Genomic DNA, 17,205 nt, shown 5'->3' on the forward strand with positions numbered 1-17,205 from the left:
ATTTGATCTATCTTATGAGTCTTAGCACACTTTCTTGTAAACCGTACAGATAACCAATTATCAGTCAGATTAAATATCTAAATGGTGCCTCTGAGTTAGAAAATTTATAATGGGGGTTATATGGTCTAGTTATTTAAAGTCTATAATTCAATGAGATGAGATTCAATCCTTTAAATTTTCGTGTTTTTATCTAAATTAAATTTATTCAACTTTACGCGTCACATTTTTTCCTCTGAATTCGTCATATTAAAATTTCTATGCAAGAGAAAAGTTCTAGTCATGTGACTTCGAATATTTTTAAATGATAGCATTAAAACGTATACTATATTATATAGTGAATTGTATTTGAACAAAACAGGTTACGTATTGGATTCGGTTAGAAACTGCCCATTATAGTGTTAATTTGAGCTCTTTGATTGCTTCCCCTGAGACTAGGATTTCCTTTGCCGATTTTATTTTTTCGATTGCTTCTACACTTGATAAGCCAAGTGACATATAGTAACCAACTGTACCTGCAGCAATGGCACAGCTCATTGACGTACCTGAAACTTTGCTGATATAATTTTCGTCAGAATTTGTAGTTGCATGTAATGTATCCATTTGTACACCAGAGGTGAACACGTCTACACATTCGCCATAGTTTGAAAATGACGCAATTTCAATGCTACTCCTGTAATCTAATGAACCAACAGATAAGATGCTTTGTGAGTTTCTTGCACTTGCTGGACTGAAATTACAAGCCATATGATGTTGGTTACCTGCAGGTACAACAATGGCAATTGAATTTGGCATACTTTCAATTGCAGAATTTAAAATTGCATTTTTGCTCATTGAAAATGGTAAAACCGCAACAGATGGTCTCATTGTAGCTCTAGAATGGTTTTCAATAAATTCCAATGATTTCAATAGTTTTGACAATTTCACGCCGTTTGATTCGGCATCGACAACTCTGACATCAAATAAATTTGCCTTTTTCATTACTCCAAAAGTATCAGATGTCACTAAACCTGCAATAGCAGTACCATGACCATGTGGATCGCCAACAGGAATTGGATTATCCGTTAAATCGATCAATTTACTTATATGTCTATTCATAAAAGCAGGATGTTGGCTATCAATTCCTGAATCGACAATGTATACATCTACACCAATCCCCGCATGAGAATGGAAAATAAATGCATTTTCGTTTTTGGCACTTACCCTAGAATTAGAAACACCATTAGATAACCTTGCTAAATGTTCTGGTGCGTCATTCTGTCTCAAGTATTCTTGTAAATAAAGCATTCTATCAATAGAAATCGAAGCTACCCTAGGGTCGCCATACAATTCAGACATTACCTCATCTTCAAATTCACCTGAAAACCCGTGAAAATCACTTCCAATAACGATCTTGTCAACTGGCTCATCCAAATTATTCAAAGAGTTACTCTCTAAAAATGAATTTAAAGACGTTTCAGACGTCAATTGTACAACATATTCATGAGCTGTCGCTAATCCCAATATCGACCAACAGAACAATCCTGTCACAGTAAACGCAGTCGATTTCATCATTAGTATCAAACAAATATTTAAATTGTGTCACTGGAAGTTTTATAACCTATATCTGACACTATGGCCTCTTTGGAAAGTGTTAGATAATTGCAATAAACTAATCTAATGAATATTAGTCCGTTTTATATATCGTTACAAAAATCTTTGTGTCACAAATTAAATCTTGTCACTGTTGGATTCTCCCTTTCTAATTGAAGGACTCTTGATGTTAAAATTTTGAAACTAAACGTTAAATTGATTATGAAGTTCTATTTATTGTTATATATGCAAATGATTATAAATTCCTAAGAAGAGAATTGGTGGGTGATATGATCTATAATGGGGATGATATGTGTGTATGTGTGAATTGCACATGTGTGCGTGAATAAAAATGCTAGCCAAGTATATGTTTGTTTTATGCAACAAAGCTAGAATTGTGCCATTAGAGCAAAAAATAAAAAGATAAAAAATAAATAAAGAGGAAAAATAAAATTCTTATTCTTGAGTGTGTTAGAAATAACACTGACATATTGGATAATATTGACAAAAGAACAGGAATTATATTCTAGATGTTGTCATGTTTATGCTATGTTTTTGATTATGCGTTATTGGTTTACCTCTCTCACTTTAGTGATGGAAGTCTTTATCCAATGAACTATGCGGATTTTTTTTCTCTCCTGCTTCATAAGGTGACTAAGAGAAGAGAGAGTATGATAATGATGACTTGTTTCTTAGATGTTAAAGGAGGTGAACTGATTTTCAAAACTCCCATTCCATATCTTCCTCGTCCATCAAGTCTTCTTTAGCGATATCTGATAATTTTAAAGTTTCATTTATTCGGTCGTTCACATTGTCTTCGGATTGTGATGACTTAGATACATTTTCATCGATATCACTATTGTAATTGCTATTGCTGTCATTCTCTTCTGGCAACGGTTCTATGATCGACGATGCAGAAAGTGAAGAGTTTGATGGACTTCTGAATAAGGTTTTCTCCGTACCCATCCCTTCTTTATATGTAGAGCTCATAGAGCTATTAAATTTCTTTAATTTTTCCAATGGCGGAGCAGTAATAATCCAGTCATTACCGTCGTTGTCATCTTCAAGGGTTATCTCTTTGTTTAAAATCAGGAACAACACCAACCCAGCTACGAAAAACAACATTGAATAAATTAATCTCCTTTGGTATCCAAGTTGGTTTTCCATTCTTTTCAACCTGTGTTCTGTTTGTGTTGTGAAATGATCATTATTTAATTTTTGCTCTTCCAGGATTTTTAATGACTGTTCTTTTAACTGGTTTGCAAAATCTCCCAAAGCATCCAAATTGCTGACTACTGTTGCATTGAAGATTCCAATTAAGTCAGAAAATTTCGTTGCATGGTTTTTTTCTAATTTTTCAAACGATTTATAAAGCAACTTGCTTTGCTCTTCAATGTACAAAACAGTTAACGTAGCATTATTCTCAAGGATACTCAGTCTCTTCATAATATTCTTAAAAATGGATTCTTCAGTGGAACTTGAAGAAACAGAGGAAGATGTAATCTGCATATCTTTAGTCGCCTTTGGTGGACAGTAACTATTGTTGAAATCCATCAAAAATTGATCGAATTTTAACGGTACTATTTGTGAAGTACATATTCCAGACATTTTCGATAAGTTAGATATATCAGTTATATTTTCTGGCGGGATATCAGGTAATGGATCACAATTTTCAACAATGGTCGTTTCTTTCAAACTGACTTCTTCAGAATTCTCAATACAAGGGGCATCCTCAGACGTTTCTTTAATATTGCTCATCTTATATTCATCCATCATAGTTTTACCGTGAACTCTTACAATCGATATAGGACAATAGAATTCATCATCATAATGTGATAGTATTTCAATTCTCAAATATCTTGCCCAAATTTGAGGGTTTTCAATCTTAAACTTTTGGATATCTCTTGAATTTTCTCCCTGGAATGTACCCAACGTTTTCCACTCACTCTTAGAAACAGGATACCTATTTGACACTAAAAATTTAATATCTTTAAAGGTCGACGAAAAGAATTCAAAATTTGCCATCACTATCTCTTCTACCAAGATATCTTGACATAACTCGATTATAACAAATTTATTAGGTGCAGAACATGGGTTCAATAAATATGAATCTTTATTTTCTATCAATATTGAACCGGCACCAATAGCATCAGAATTAGATTTCATTATAGTTGCCGCACAATCAATAGAAGCATAATTAAATTTGTCCTTATATATTTTTACAGCTGGCCCATCTTCTTTTTCATCTTCATCAGATGAATCAGTGAATACCCCTACATCTATTTCCATTTCTTCTCCTATAACATTATTTTCTTTGTAACAGCTGGCATCAACTGGGGCCTTTGTCTTTAATGGTCTATCTAGTATAGATGGAATCTCACTAAGCTTAGCTTCTCTCCATTCATTAAATGATAAAAATGTACTATTTGAATCTGTTTTATTATCCAAATTTGTAGTAAGATTATTTGAAACAGTTTGATCAGGTTTATCGACTTGAATAGTAGGACAACGTAACGAATTCAAGGTAGGTACAGCAACAAGGCTGCTAGATTGATGTTTTATTGAGGCATCAACTGGCACAGACCCATTATTAACCCCAATATCAATACTACTAATATTGCTTAATGATTGTATATTTTCCCAAGTAGTATGATTAGATTGGTTAGATAAATTCTGTCGATGCTTTAAATAGTCCGTTTCATTTCCAGTAGAGTTTGTCGCTGAAATGATACTGAAGATTAAGCCCAAACATATCAAAATGGTATTAATCATTTGAATGGTGGCATGTGGTATGGCTAGAGAGACCCCTAAGACTTAAAAAGGTATCATCTCATCTTGATTTAAATATATCCATTTAGCTTCATATAGTTCAGTTCTTACCAATTCCGATATGACGCTATAAGTGAAAGCATCTTCGTACATAATTACCTTGAAAAGAATATGTTTCATCAATATTTCTAATCACGTGATCTGGTGATTTGAAAGGATGAACCGCCAATCAGCGATAAATGAGAGGGAAAGTAATGATTGACATATATTCCTAGGAAAAATATATTATGCTATTATTACAAGTTTATGCATTCATTTATATATATATATATATATGTTATTTTGACGATGATTTCATCTATGATGAAGGAACTACCTTGCTTGAAATTTTCTTGCCTGGAATTTTTATTTTAATTGACAGTGTACGAGAATTTGCCTTTAAGATCTCGACGTGCTTGCTATATGGAACAGAAGATAGGTCAACTCTTTTTTGCTGTCCTGTATGGATCCTTACAAATCTAATAGGCAATACACCAACTTTGTGAACTTGTCCCTTTTTTGGTTTACCTTTAGCAGGCGCAGATACAGCTTTTTTAGGCTTGGTAGCAATTTTCAAATTAATTTTGACTTTATTTGCCGGTGGAGCCGTTGACGCAGGTGTTTGAGCGATAATATCTGGGGTAGGCAACATAGGCTGTTTAACTTTTGATGTAATGTGAAGTTTTAACAAACCTTCTCTCTTGATTACAATTTTATGTTCATTAATTTTCTTAGCCACTAATTTTCGCTCTCTTGGAATAGGTAATATCACTTGGAAACCATCTCTTAAAATAAATAATATTCTAGAAAGGTCGAACAGTCTTTTCCTCTGGTATAGAGAGATACCAGGCATATGCAGGGTTTGCCACATCAATTGCTTTAATGGATAGTAATTTTCAAATTGTTTTCTAATTAGTGACATTACCCCCCCCATATGTTGCTTTAGTTTAGTTTCTCTTCTTATTTCTATTTCTTCTGCAAAATCTTCCTGAACGATTGGGTGATGCTCGTCATCTTCATCATCTTCTGCTTCTTCTATCAAATTAGAATCTGGTCTGATCTTACCTACCATGTATTCTATGTCATCGTCATAATTGTCAATTATTCCGTTTTCAGCTACAAAATCGATTGCTTCATATAAAACATCGATCAATTTGTCTCTGATATAGATGTTAGGAGAAAAACACAGAGATTCGAATAAATATTTCAAGGCTTCCCTATTTTTTAACCCACCTTCTACCAATAAAATTTTGAATGCAACCAATTGAATATCTTCCAAACCTTCACGCATTCTAATTGCATCAGAATTAAAATTCAAAGCATCGGGAGAAAGTGTATACAACAAAATACTATTGAGATCTTCAAACCTATCTAACTTCTTGCTATTCAATTTTAATTTCTCTGACAAAATGGTATTTGTTATTAGCAGTTGATAGGTTGGTGTCCATTTGTCGAGACTTTCATATCTATAAAGTTGCTCCAGTAGCTTTCCGATAAAGTTAGTGTCACTAGGAGAGTTTATCGCACATTTGACAGCAGCTTTGATCAAAGTACATACAAAAAAAGTATCATCATAGGGATTTCCTGTATTTTCGTTATATGTCAAAAGGTCTATTATAAAACTTTTAATAAAATCAGGAGTTTCATCCCTTTCGTCTTTTACATTGGATAAATTTTGAGGTATACTTTGTTGAACATAATATCTCTTGAAGTCAGAAAAACAATTGTTTAACGGGATATTAGAATTTTCATAGCAGAAAAGTTTTTGATAGATTTTAATTAAATGCTGAGCACCACCACGGAAGCTTAAAGACTCGTTATCTCTAACCACAAATTTTGATAAAGCTCTACAAGCTTCCAATCGAACACCATAAAAATATCTCGAATCAACAATGGTTCTTGTTAATATCGAAGAATATAGCTTGGAATTGTTTTGAGAGCTCATCACAACATCCTCAAAATATCTGATACTCTCAATTTGAGCTTCTACATCCCCATCTTGTTGTAATTGAGATGTAAACATATAATCAGGCTGATTGATATATATTTTCGAAATCCATTCAAAATCAGAATCTATTCTGATCCATTCAAAAGCCTCCCCTTGTCTTTGTAGTTCATGACCTTCACTTGAAACACTAATATCAGTCAAATTCCATTCCGAACAATCTTGCGGTGAAGTTAATACTGTACCTAATTTCTGAATGTTTGTATTGTTGTCGCGTTCATGGTATTTTTCATTGATATCATTGGAGACTTCTGGGGTATTTTCTTTCTTGGATCTGGCTCCAAGAGGTTTTCGAGCTCTCGACCTTCTGTACTTAGTGTTATATTGAATATCAAGTTTGGTGAACACATCCTTAACCTCAACAATATGTTCGTATGGGGTTCCGTCGGGCTCATGGATTCTTATTGTCATCGAACCAGAAAAATGTGGCGCCATTTCCCTAGTTGGATGCTCTAGAAAATTCAAAGCACTTGAGGAGAAACCAGAAGAACCTGTAACTTTTCCTGATCCCAATTCTTGGGCCTGACATTGGCGAATACCCATTTCAACGACCATTCTTTTTTTGTTAAATCTTTGTGTAACACGGAAAATTGGAACACCAGAACCATATATCCATTGTTGAAAAAAGTTTTCTAATTTATTTTTATTCACACGTTCACAGATATGTTGAAAATGTGCTGATGATAATGAATTATTTGGAAGATCGCCAGACATGGCTTGTAAAAAAATCTTTGGTAATACACGAGACATACCAAAGGATCTTTCAGTTTTGGTCATTCTACGATCTAGAATATATAGTACCATGGGAGCCTTTAGTTTAATGAAATCTAGATCTTTGCTAGTATATGAAATAGGTCTTGATGCATTTGTAAACGTCGAACCAATTGGAGGTTTTTCCCAATCTTGCTCAACAATGCGTTCACTGCACATTTTCAAACGATATTTCAGTTCATTATTACCCATTAATTTTTTCCAAAGTTGGAAAACCATATATCCTGCCATACCTAAGCAACACCATATGTCATTATCTTCTAAGGGGGTAATATTTACACCTGACCACTGAACAGCTAATGACCATGCTAAAAAGTCAGTGGTTGGTTTCATTAGATCAATAATTTTCCTAGGGTATAATAAACGAGTATTACAAATCGTCATACTTGCGAAGTTCATCGTTGGATCGACTACAGTAGGCAAGAAAACTAATGAATATGAAGTAAAAGGATATGAACCAAACTCTTTCGAATAGAAGTCTAAAATTTTCTGACACACGATAGTTGAGTTTAATACTGTTTCCTCATCGACATCTGCTGTCGGCAGAGTGTATACCTGTATTGGTGTTTCATCTGTCATTTCTATGTTTTCAATCATTTCTGAAGCTTCATTGCTGCCTGGTTTACCATTTTTCTTTTCTTCAGTTTCCTCTTGTTCTTCATCATATACATCTTCACGACTAGTAATGGAAGGCAATTCCCAAACATTGAATGCACCAATTGCCCAACCGATATGGTGTGGTGCTACTGGATTGAACAGTTGGAAAGTAAATGACTTTTTTGATAAATCTATTGGGTGAGCAGATTCTTTGACTGTTGAAAATTCTGAACAACATACGACAATATCTCTATTTAATGGGTTATCTTCATCTTCTTTATCTAACATATCTTCATCTTCGTCCTCTTCTTCGTCCTCTTCTTCTTCCTCTTCTTCATCTTCCTCTTCCTCTTCCTCTTCCCCTTCATCTGTCTCTTCTTTCACTACTTCTTCGTTGTTTGGTTCACTTTGTAATTTTTCAGTTCCTTTATTGATTCCATCATCTTTTTCAATTGGTTCTTCATTTTCAGTTTTTAGTTTATCTTCTTGGTTGAAATCTTGTTGAATCTCTTCATCCTTTTTATCTGATACCTTTTTCGCATCTTGCTTTGAGTTTTCCTCTACGTTCCCTGAAGCCTTGTTGTTTTGAGTCGTGGTTGAAAGCGATTCTGTCCTCAGTTTTATTTTTTGCAAAGGAGGATTCTCTGATTCTTCAGCTTCTTGACCTATAATTTTAGTTGTACCAATATCTTTAACTTTCCTTGGCACACTAATCTCAATTTCCCAAGTTGATTTTTCATCTAAAGAATTGATACATGGCATCCAGTGAGTAGCAGTGGCACATAATTCTGAATTAGTAGTATAAGCGTTCCATAAATGCTGTTGAGTGTCTGAAGGGGTATCAAATCGCACCCCTGTAGTTGGGTTATTGACTTCATAGCCTATTTTGATTGTAATTGGAGTGAAGACAGATTCTTGGGTAGCAGGGGTTCCACGAATTGAAGGTGTGATTGGAGTGAAATTCGCCAATGAATTGGCATCCTGTAATGTTATTTTAATTGACGAAGGAATTTTAATGGTTAATTGGGATTTTGTTCTATCTTCTGGATTCTCATTTAAATCTGCAAATTTTTCCCTTAAAAAATGTGATTGTTCAATTGAATTATAAGTATATAACATATCATTATTTGAATTCAAATATTTTTGCGCAAAACTTCTTAATGGATCGTCATGAATGTAATTATCACAACGTCTATTTTCTATCAAAACATCGTTAACTTTAATATTTTTACAATCCAAAGTGACATACTCTAAATTTGGTATCAGTGGTATCAAAATAATTTCTGCAGTACCTTTAATACTATGTTTTGCTAAATCCACATCTAATGATACACGTTGATGAGCAATCTTAAATGTACGAAAATTTGACGTTGCCTCCAATACAGATAATTGAGATGGCCCACTCTTGGGAGTTGCTCCTTTAGAATACGACATTATTCACAGGAGCTAATTGCAATTCTTTTATTGAATTAAAAATGCAATGTCACAGCAGCTACCTGGTATTAATGATTGACGCTGTAATCTATTTGTAAGACAACAAATCGATTTGATATCATATTTGTAGCAGCAACTTTGTATCTATTTTCTGTATTACAATTTTTTTTTAGAGCCATCGTTAATAAATTTCTACAAATTTCCTATACTAATGATAATTTCAGAATATGCTTGAAAAACTGGTTATATTGGAAATGCGAAAACTGTAAAATCTGTAATAGTTTCTGTAACGGTGCGGACATTTCTCTGTTGACGTTCTTGTGTTTTTTTTAAACTAGACTTCTCAATTATTAAACAATCACGTGGCTAAAAGAGGGTAACATGTAAAAGTTTATGTTATCACGTGATTCAGAATAAAATATGGAATCAAAAGTGAAAGCGGCTATAAATTCTTTTTGTGTTCTTGGTTCAATCTAGTTTATTTACTCCATCATTAGAGTAAATACCATATTTATTTATTGTGCACCATGCCACAACCAACATTAACCTAAACGCCAACAGGTACGCATACCTAAATGTCTACTTTTTGCCGCCATCAATAGGGCAAAGGTAGAAAGGAACATTTGTAATCTTTTTTTGTCCCCCCAATTTTCTTCATATCGTTGCTCTTTTTATACTTCTTAAGTTGTCCTGACACAAAAAATACTTTAAATTGACGAAGACAATTGTACCGATTGGAGTCGTCGTGCTCACGTGCTCACTTCCAGACAAGCTTGTGGATGGGGAACAAAAGGGAAGCAAGAAACAAGAACACGATTTACAACGAAAATCAGGATCACAAATATCTGATCACCATAGGTGTCATTAGATGATGTGATTTGGTAGGTATGTAATCTACACTTTCGACTGCTTCCCTCTTTGCTGCCATTCTTTAATCGAGGTCAAGAGATAAGACAACTTTGATCGGTGCAATTGACCAGTAGACATCCTCTATTTTCAACCCGTCTAGTAGGTTAGCAACGGATCTTGTTTATATTATCTTTAACCAGTTTATTGTATTGTATTGTATTGCATTGTGGGCCGATTCGAGCTGTTTGGTAGCGGCAGTTGAATGCATACAGACGCCTATATCAAAGCAGGGTAACTGGGTTTTCGAAATCTCGAAATTATCTTTAAAAATGACGTAATTTTGAAAAAATATATATATATATTTATATATGTAATGGCCCTGATGTAACAATGCTATAAAGAACTACAATAAATCGATGAGGTTCATATGTTCAAGTGATTGCTTTAGGAATTAGAGGTTCTTCTTGTTCGATAAATAATTGATATCTGTTTATAATCGATGTAATTGTTTCAAAGACTGTAATGGTCGCAGTAATATTCCGAATGATGATGCTTGCATGAATAAATTATTATTTTTTTTTTCCTTGATGGGTTAGGATTCCGATTAATCAGAATTGGATTCTGTTGAACTATATGCATTTTATTAGTCAGCTTGATGTATAATTTCTATCCATTAAGAATTGTACTCCTTATATATAAAGAGAAGAATTGGATTCCATCACTCTTAGAATTGCAATTGTGTTTTTGAAAGGACAGTAATTCAGTGAATTAAGAGGGCTATTAAAAAGGGGGAAATGGTCGGTCAAGGTAAACCTGTTTTATTAAGATTAGGGAATATTAATTTTGCACAAGATGTCTGGGATCAATTCAGTGATACTGTGGAAGTTCTGACTTTAAATCCAGATACCACTCGTGAAGATTTCATTAAAGAATTGAAAAATCCAAATGGTAAATTTGCAAAAGTTAGTGTAATTACAAGAACTTATCATAGTTATTTGCAGACTGGTAGATTTGATAAAGAAATTGCTGCAGCTTTGCCAGATTCAGTTATAGCTGTATGTCATACTGGTGCAGGTTATGATCAAATTGATACCCAATACTTCACAGAAAGAAAAATTCAAGTTTCTCATTGTCCAAACGTAGTCAATGCAGCTACAGCTGATGTTCATGTTTTCTTACTTTTGGGTGCTTTGAGAAACTTTGAATATGGTCATCGTAACTTATTAGCTGGTAAATGGCCCTCATCTGGCGCTGGTGCTGGTGCTCCTTTTGGTCATGATCCTGAAGGTAAAACCGTGGGTGTCTTAGGTTTAGGTGGTATAGGTCGTGCTATCGTTAAAAGATTACAACCTTTTGGTTTCAAAAAGTTTATCTACCATAACAGAACTAGACTTTTTCCAGAACTAGAGAATGGATGTGAATATGTTTCGTTCAATGAACTGTTGGCTCAATCAGATGTCATTTCTATTAATGTCCCATTGAATGCAAATACAAGACATTTAGTCAATGAAGAAGCAATCAACAAGATGAAAGATGGTGTGGTGTTGGTTAACACTGCTCGTGGTGCAGTCATCGATGAGCAAGCAATGATTAAACATTTAAAGACTGGTAAGATCAGATCTGTAGGTTTAGATGTATTCGAACATGAACCTGAAGTTCCACAAGAATTATTGGATATGCCCCAGGTTGTTGCAACACCACACATGGGTACGTACTGTGTTGAAACTTTAAGAAATATGGAGATCCACGTAGTAGATAATTCTAAAAGTGCATTGAAAACCGGTAAGGTGATTAGTCTTGTACCAGAAATGCAAAGCGAAACTTGGGTTAGCGATTGCAAACCAATCTTATAAATTTTATCATTGATAGAATTATTACGTCTCTGAAAAAATGGAATAAGTTCATAGTATTATTATTAATGTTGTTGTTGTTGGAGTTCTAATTATTCGTTTTTTATACATTTTGTAAATAACTTTATTATACAGACTTTTGTTTTTAATCAAAAATATACATCGAAACATTTGTTCTCCAGTGTATACTTCGACAAGGATGCAAATATGTGATCATACTTTAACATGGTGGTATTCAATATCATTGTCATCTTCGATCACATCCTCATCAACTTTGCCCTTCATCTTTCTATATCTCCTAAAAGAACCTTTGGAGTGTCTCAATTGGAACAAATCAGAAATTGATTCCACATCTGTTAAAAATATTATAAACCATATGATGACACTCAAAAGTAATAATATCAAATACAGTGTGAATTTATCATAAATATGCGATCGAAATATATGTAACCAGGATTTTTCATAAACATCGTCTTTCAAACCTAAATTGTAATTCATATAACCAAGACCATAATTTCTAGTGGACTTAAATCCTGTATGGTAAAAGGTATCTGGATTCAACACAGTAACCAAATTACCAGTATCTTGAAAACTATGTTCACGTAAAAGAACAGGGTCAACTGGGGGTGGGACCATCGTTGTATTTTTATTTTATCGTTAAACCAATTTATCTAAATCCAACTGATCTGATCTCTTTTGCTATTCGGAAATGAATGTCCAAGTAGAATCGAATGTAACGTACCCTTAATACAGACCTCTGACACCAATATTCGATGTTAAACTGATACCTAATCCCTTAAGATAATCAACTTGATCTTGATTTTAAGTGTACTATAACTGTTAACATTTTTATAATGTTTTTTTTTTACATTGTACAGCGATATCCAATTGTGAAAAAAAGATTGCTATATTTATGAACGTCATAAAAAACTAACAATGTCACAATTTAATGATTGATCGAGAGGAATGAGGTATCAATGAATGCTGATTCCTGGTATGAGGTAGTTATTGACTGTAATTGATGTGATTATATGGTTTATTTCCTTTTTCATGGCCCAATTTTGGTTAAAGATTGGATTTCTGTTGGATAATCTTACTGATCATATCTTGAAAATGAAACTTTTCTTAAGAATTCATGGTGTATATTTATTTATATATACTTCTATATAATTGTGTGTATCTGTATCTATATTTGTATGTATTTCTGAATCTATTCTTAACTTGTACTAATGATTAAAGTAAAACTATAATATTAATGCTAATCTACATTTTCCTTTGTAATAAAGTAATTGTAATCGTTTAAGAAAAAATCATATAAGATCCAAGATGGCCAAATTGTGCAAAAGTGCCACATTGCGTGGGAGTCGATTTGCCAGTTCCAGCTGAAATGATCGAATAACTCTAGCGACATTGCCATTGCAGTTGAAGTGACCATAATAATTGGCGTTGCACATAATTTGAATTTTAGATCTCTAGATGGCAAATAAGCAGTTGGGGATTTCTTGTCCTTTGTTAAGATTTTGTAATTCTGATATGACACGGCGATTAGGAGGATATATTGTAGCAATCCAAAGCAAACGTTGAATCTCATATTATAGGTATAAGACCAATCCAAATATAATCTCAAGATATGTAGGGTGAAAATACCAGCAACAGTCCAGAAAAACCCCTTTGCGATGGTAGGATATCTGTCTAGTCTGAAGAAACGGGAGAAAATAGCATGGAACCCCATCAAAACTGTCATACCGGCGAAGAAATAATCCATTTTTTCAGTAATCAATAAATCTCTCCAATGGAAAATTGTACTCGCACTCCATGCAAACATGCCTGCAATTGCTACATACGAGTAGTTACGCAAATGTAATAAACCTCTAGTGTCCTTCCCTGTGAACCTATTATAAGTAATAGCTTCATTCAGCTTTCTATAACCATGATAATGTGGGAAAAAATTGCCCATACTAAAAATCGTTGAAAACATTTCTTGGAAAGTAAACAATCTTTTGAACGGCCATTTCCCATGAAATTGGAATATTTTCTGCTTCTTCTTAATCCTCAACTTTGTGACAATCTGCTGGCATTGGTAATCACAATCCGATATACAATCCCAGAAGAAGAAAGTCGACAACAAAAATGGAGTTTCATCAAAATTATGATTCTTAAATCGAGATTTTTCAACATCTGCCCATCGAGCTGCCTCAGAATTAGGACACTTCCTCTTGATCTCACAGGTATCGGTACAATCAATAAAAGAATCTAAATTATCACCTGGAGAACATTGAACATAAACCAAAATCGTTATCAATAAAAATAATCGTTTCCAAATCATCGTACCCAAAAAGATATAAAATAAAACTAATTTCCCAAAACCAAATTTTCAAAACTTAAAATGAAATAAAAAAAGAGAGATAGAGAGAGACCCAGAACTCAACGATTCAAAAACCCAAATCTCTGCACAATCTCCACCACCCTTGGCACAGTTGCTTCCTCAACATTCAACAACTTCATGAACTAAAATTAACTATCTTCTTTGTCTTCATCATCAAATAGTGGTTGGTATCTGGTCATTTCCTTTGTATATTTAAAATCTGAGTATTCGAACTCGGAACTGGATGTTACTTTACACGAAACAGATGGGAGATTTGATAGTCCAACTACTCTTGATGAGAAGTTGATGACGATGCCTCTAGTAGTAGTGATCTGGCGTTCGTTAGGAATCTTGGGATATCGTTAGTGTTATTTAATTGGGTTTCCAGAGTTTCTGTTGCATTTGGAGTCAATTGTGGCGATGATTCAACGACTTTATATTGATCTCCGGAGATGTCCAGTATAATTTGAAGTATATTGAGTCCATTTGATCCTGTCTCCAGCACATTATTGAAACTGAAACGGAGTGTAGATGGTTTTGTTGCATCTATATTCATTCCTAATAATTTTTCATATATTTTGACCTCTGGGTTGTCCTTTTGTATTTGTTGTGACAAGAATTCTTTGCGTTTGGCAATTTCTTGTTGTTTTTGTTCCAACATCCTGTCCAGCTCTTTAGACTCATTCATCAACGTCTTCAATTCTTTCTCTATCTGTTCTTTCCTTACTTGTGCCATCTTCATTTTTGTCTTAACTTCATCGGTACTCGACTCGTATGTAGAAATCTCGTGTTTCAATGAACTCTGCTCTTTCAATAACGACTCCAAATGAATCACAAGCTTTTCATTCTGCTCTACCAACTGTTCAATCTCACGTTTATGAGAATCGACCACGTCTTTAACAGTTCTTTTCCGATCTTCCAAATGTTTATCAACTTTCTCTGTAAATTCAATCATCTCCCCCTTCAACCTCTCGAAATCTTCTAACCCACGACTCATTGCAAACCGTTCCACTAATATACGAGAACTTCGGTCTATTATCTAACACCTAGATCAAACAAGATTGCAGTAATACTCCAATCATAAGCACCTTTTTCTAAGTAGTTTACTTGATCGTTTGTTGTTTGTTTCTATGTTTTTTTTCATCTCATCTATTAAATCTCGGAATTTCACCATTATCACCATCAATGCAGTATTTAAAATTTCAATCAAGTTTTAAAGGAGATGAGGTAAGTTTAAATAATGGACAAGATTTGGCGGTGAGTAGGTCAAACAAGGGATATTAGTATCGGTTCTTTGTCCTTTACTGATTTGTTTGTCTATCGTTTTGTTTTTGTTCGAAGATTTTACGATATTTAACCAAAATTTGGTAAAAATAGATTTCATTAAATTGAGTACTGGATCGTATAAAGGTTAAAGTCGACTTCTTTTAAAAGTGGATGAATTCAGTGAATTAGGTAATATGATATCTATCAAATCAAGCAAGACATTGCCAGCTACTGCAGGTGATTCAGGTAATCCCAGGATTAAATTTTTGACTTTTAATACTTGGGGTTTGAAATGGGTATCTAAACATAGGAAAAAAAGATTAGAGGCAATTGCAAAAACTCTAGCTGGTGAAAATGTTGCAGTTCCATTGGAAGGTAGTGAGATTTTATTGCCAGAAGATCAAGCAGCTGGTGGTCCTCAGACTATGATTGATAACTATGACGTTGTGGCTTTGCAAGAAGTTTGGTGTAAAGAAGATTGGGAATATATACTTTCAAAATGTTCTCATATTTTTCCATATACAAGAATTTTCTATTCTGGTATATTAACAGGTCCTGGTTTGGCAATTCTTTCGAAGATACCTATTGAGTCTACATTTTTGTATAGATTTCCCATAAATGGTAGACCTAGTGCATTCTTTAGAGGTGATTGGTATGTGGGGAAATCGATCTCTGTTACTCTGTTGAAACCTTTAACGCCAGACACTTCACCTTTGGCCATCTTAAACAGTCATATGCACGCTCCCTATGCCCCATCCGGTGATGCTAATTATCATTGTTACAGAGCATGCCAAGCTTGGGATTTTAGTAAAATGGCAAATTTATATAAAAAAGCTGGTTACGCAGTAGTTGTTGTTGGTGATTTAAATTCAAAGCCAGGTTCTCTTCAACACAAGCTATTGACTGTAGAAACTGGTTTGACCGATTCTTGGGAACAGTTAAAGGGCAAACAGGACTTGTCTATCTTAACTCGAGTTTCCCCAATTGAACAATTAAAAATCGGTTGTACCACTTGTGATTCTACTCTAAATACATGGAGACAAAAGTGCCAGCCTACAGATGCTAAAAGATTGGATTATGCTCTTATTGATGCTACCAGACTAAAGACAGTAAACGCTGGAGTTCGGTTCACCGAAAATATCCCAGATATTGGAAGCTTCTCAGATCATTTTGCATACACATGTACTCTTGAATTATTACCAGTTGATGATTGTCAATCTATGCAAACTGTAACTGAGTCTTTAAAAGAAAAATTCGAAATATATATGGAAGCCATTGAATCTATTGATATATATATGAAGACAGCAAAAAGGCAAAAACTATTTAGAGGGTTGCATGCAATAGTTTCAATAGCTTTATTAATTGGCGCAACTGTATCTACAACTTTTACTGCCAATAAAGCAGGCTGGTCCTCCATCTTTTGGGTCTTATTTGCCATCGTTATTTCGATCACTGGTACGATTGATGGTTTGATCTCATTTTTGTTTGGTAGAAAAGAAATTAGAGCATTAACTGAAGTTAAAGCTGAATTAACTGACGCTAGAAGAGCTGCAGAATCGATTATCAAAAAAAAAAAAAATATACCATAAAACATTCAGATTTACTCATATATACTTCACATTGTTACAATATTTGTTTAGATATTTCTCTTTAGTTTATTGGATGTTATAGAATGTTATAGAATATTAAAG

At 34.0% G+C, this 17,205-nt stretch overlaps 8 protein-coding genes across 8 annotated transcripts; 2 read left to right on the forward strand and 6 right to left on the reverse strand.

Annotated features, from left to right (window-relative positions):
- Positions 1-390: 390 nt before the first annotated feature.
- Kpol_2000p69 (S8 family peptidase) lies at positions 391-1,551 on the reverse strand (the record flags this gene model as incomplete). Its single annotated transcript, XM_001646909.1, has 1 exon — positions 391-1,551. One exon carries the CDS (start codon positions 1,549-1,551, stop codon positions 391-393), a length of 1,161 nt encoding a protein of 386 aa, XP_001646959.1.
- Positions 1,552-2,289: 738 nt separating this feature from the next.
- On the reverse strand, positions 2,290-4,341 carry SLP1 (Slp1p; the record flags this gene model as incomplete). Its single annotated transcript, XM_001646910.1, has 1 exon — positions 2,290-4,341. One exon carries the CDS (start codon positions 4,339-4,341, stop codon positions 2,290-2,292), a length of 2,052 nt encoding a protein of 683 aa, XP_001646960.1.
- Positions 4,342-4,696: 355 nt separating this feature from the next.
- Positions 4,697-9,184, reverse strand: TAF2 (transcription initiation factor TFIID subunit TAF2; the record flags this gene model as incomplete). The annotated part of the gene is made up of 1 exon (XM_001646911.1): positions 4,697-9,184. The coding sequence occupies one exon, from the start codon at positions 9,182-9,184 to the stop codon at positions 4,697-4,699; it is 4,488 nt and encodes a 1,495-aa protein (XP_001646961.1).
- Positions 9,185-10,827: 1,643 nt separating this feature from the next.
- On the forward strand, positions 10,828-11,886 carry GOR1 (glyoxylate reductase; the record flags this gene model as incomplete). Its single annotated transcript, XM_001646912.1, has 1 exon — positions 10,828-11,886. The coding sequence occupies one exon, from the start codon at positions 10,828-10,830 to the stop codon at positions 11,884-11,886; it is 1,059 nt and encodes a 352-aa protein (XP_001646962.1).
- Positions 11,887-12,096: 210 nt separating this feature from the next.
- Kpol_2000p73 (uncharacterized protein) lies at positions 12,097-12,519 on the reverse strand (the record flags this gene model as incomplete). Its single annotated transcript, XM_001646913.1, has 1 exon — positions 12,097-12,519. The coding sequence occupies one exon, from the start codon at positions 12,517-12,519 to the stop codon at positions 12,097-12,099; it is 423 nt and encodes a 140-aa protein (XP_001646963.1).
- A 622-nt stretch (positions 12,520-13,141) lies between these two features.
- On the reverse strand, positions 13,142-14,209 carry PER1 (Per1p; the record flags this gene model as incomplete). The annotated part of the gene is made up of 1 exon (XM_001646914.1): positions 13,142-14,209. The coding sequence occupies one exon, from the start codon at positions 14,207-14,209 to the stop codon at positions 13,142-13,144; it is 1,068 nt and encodes a 355-aa protein (XP_001646964.1).
- Positions 14,210-14,534: 325 nt separating this feature from the next.
- Positions 14,535-15,245, reverse strand: SPC25 (kinetochore-associated Ndc80 complex subunit SPC25; the record flags this gene model as incomplete). Its single annotated transcript, XM_001646915.1, has 1 exon — positions 14,535-15,245. One exon carries the CDS (start codon positions 15,243-15,245, stop codon positions 14,535-14,537), a length of 711 nt encoding a protein of 236 aa, XP_001646965.1.
- Positions 15,246-15,708: 463 nt separating this feature from the next.
- ISC1 (inositol phosphosphingolipid phospholipase) lies at positions 15,709-17,103 on the forward strand (the record flags this gene model as incomplete). Its single annotated transcript, XM_001646916.1, has 1 exon — positions 15,709-17,103. One exon carries the CDS (start codon positions 15,709-15,711, stop codon positions 17,101-17,103), a length of 1,395 nt encoding a protein of 464 aa, XP_001646966.1.
- Between the last annotated feature and the right edge of the window lie 102 nt (positions 17,104-17,205).

Source organism: Vanderwaltozyma polyspora, genomic scaffold, assembly GCF_000150035.1.
Source record: "Vanderwaltozyma polyspora DSM 70294 KpolScaffold2000 genomic scaffold, whole genome shotgun sequence".
Lineage (NCBI taxonomy): Eukaryota > Fungi > Ascomycota > Saccharomycetes > Saccharomycetales > Saccharomycetaceae > Vanderwaltozyma > Vanderwaltozyma polyspora.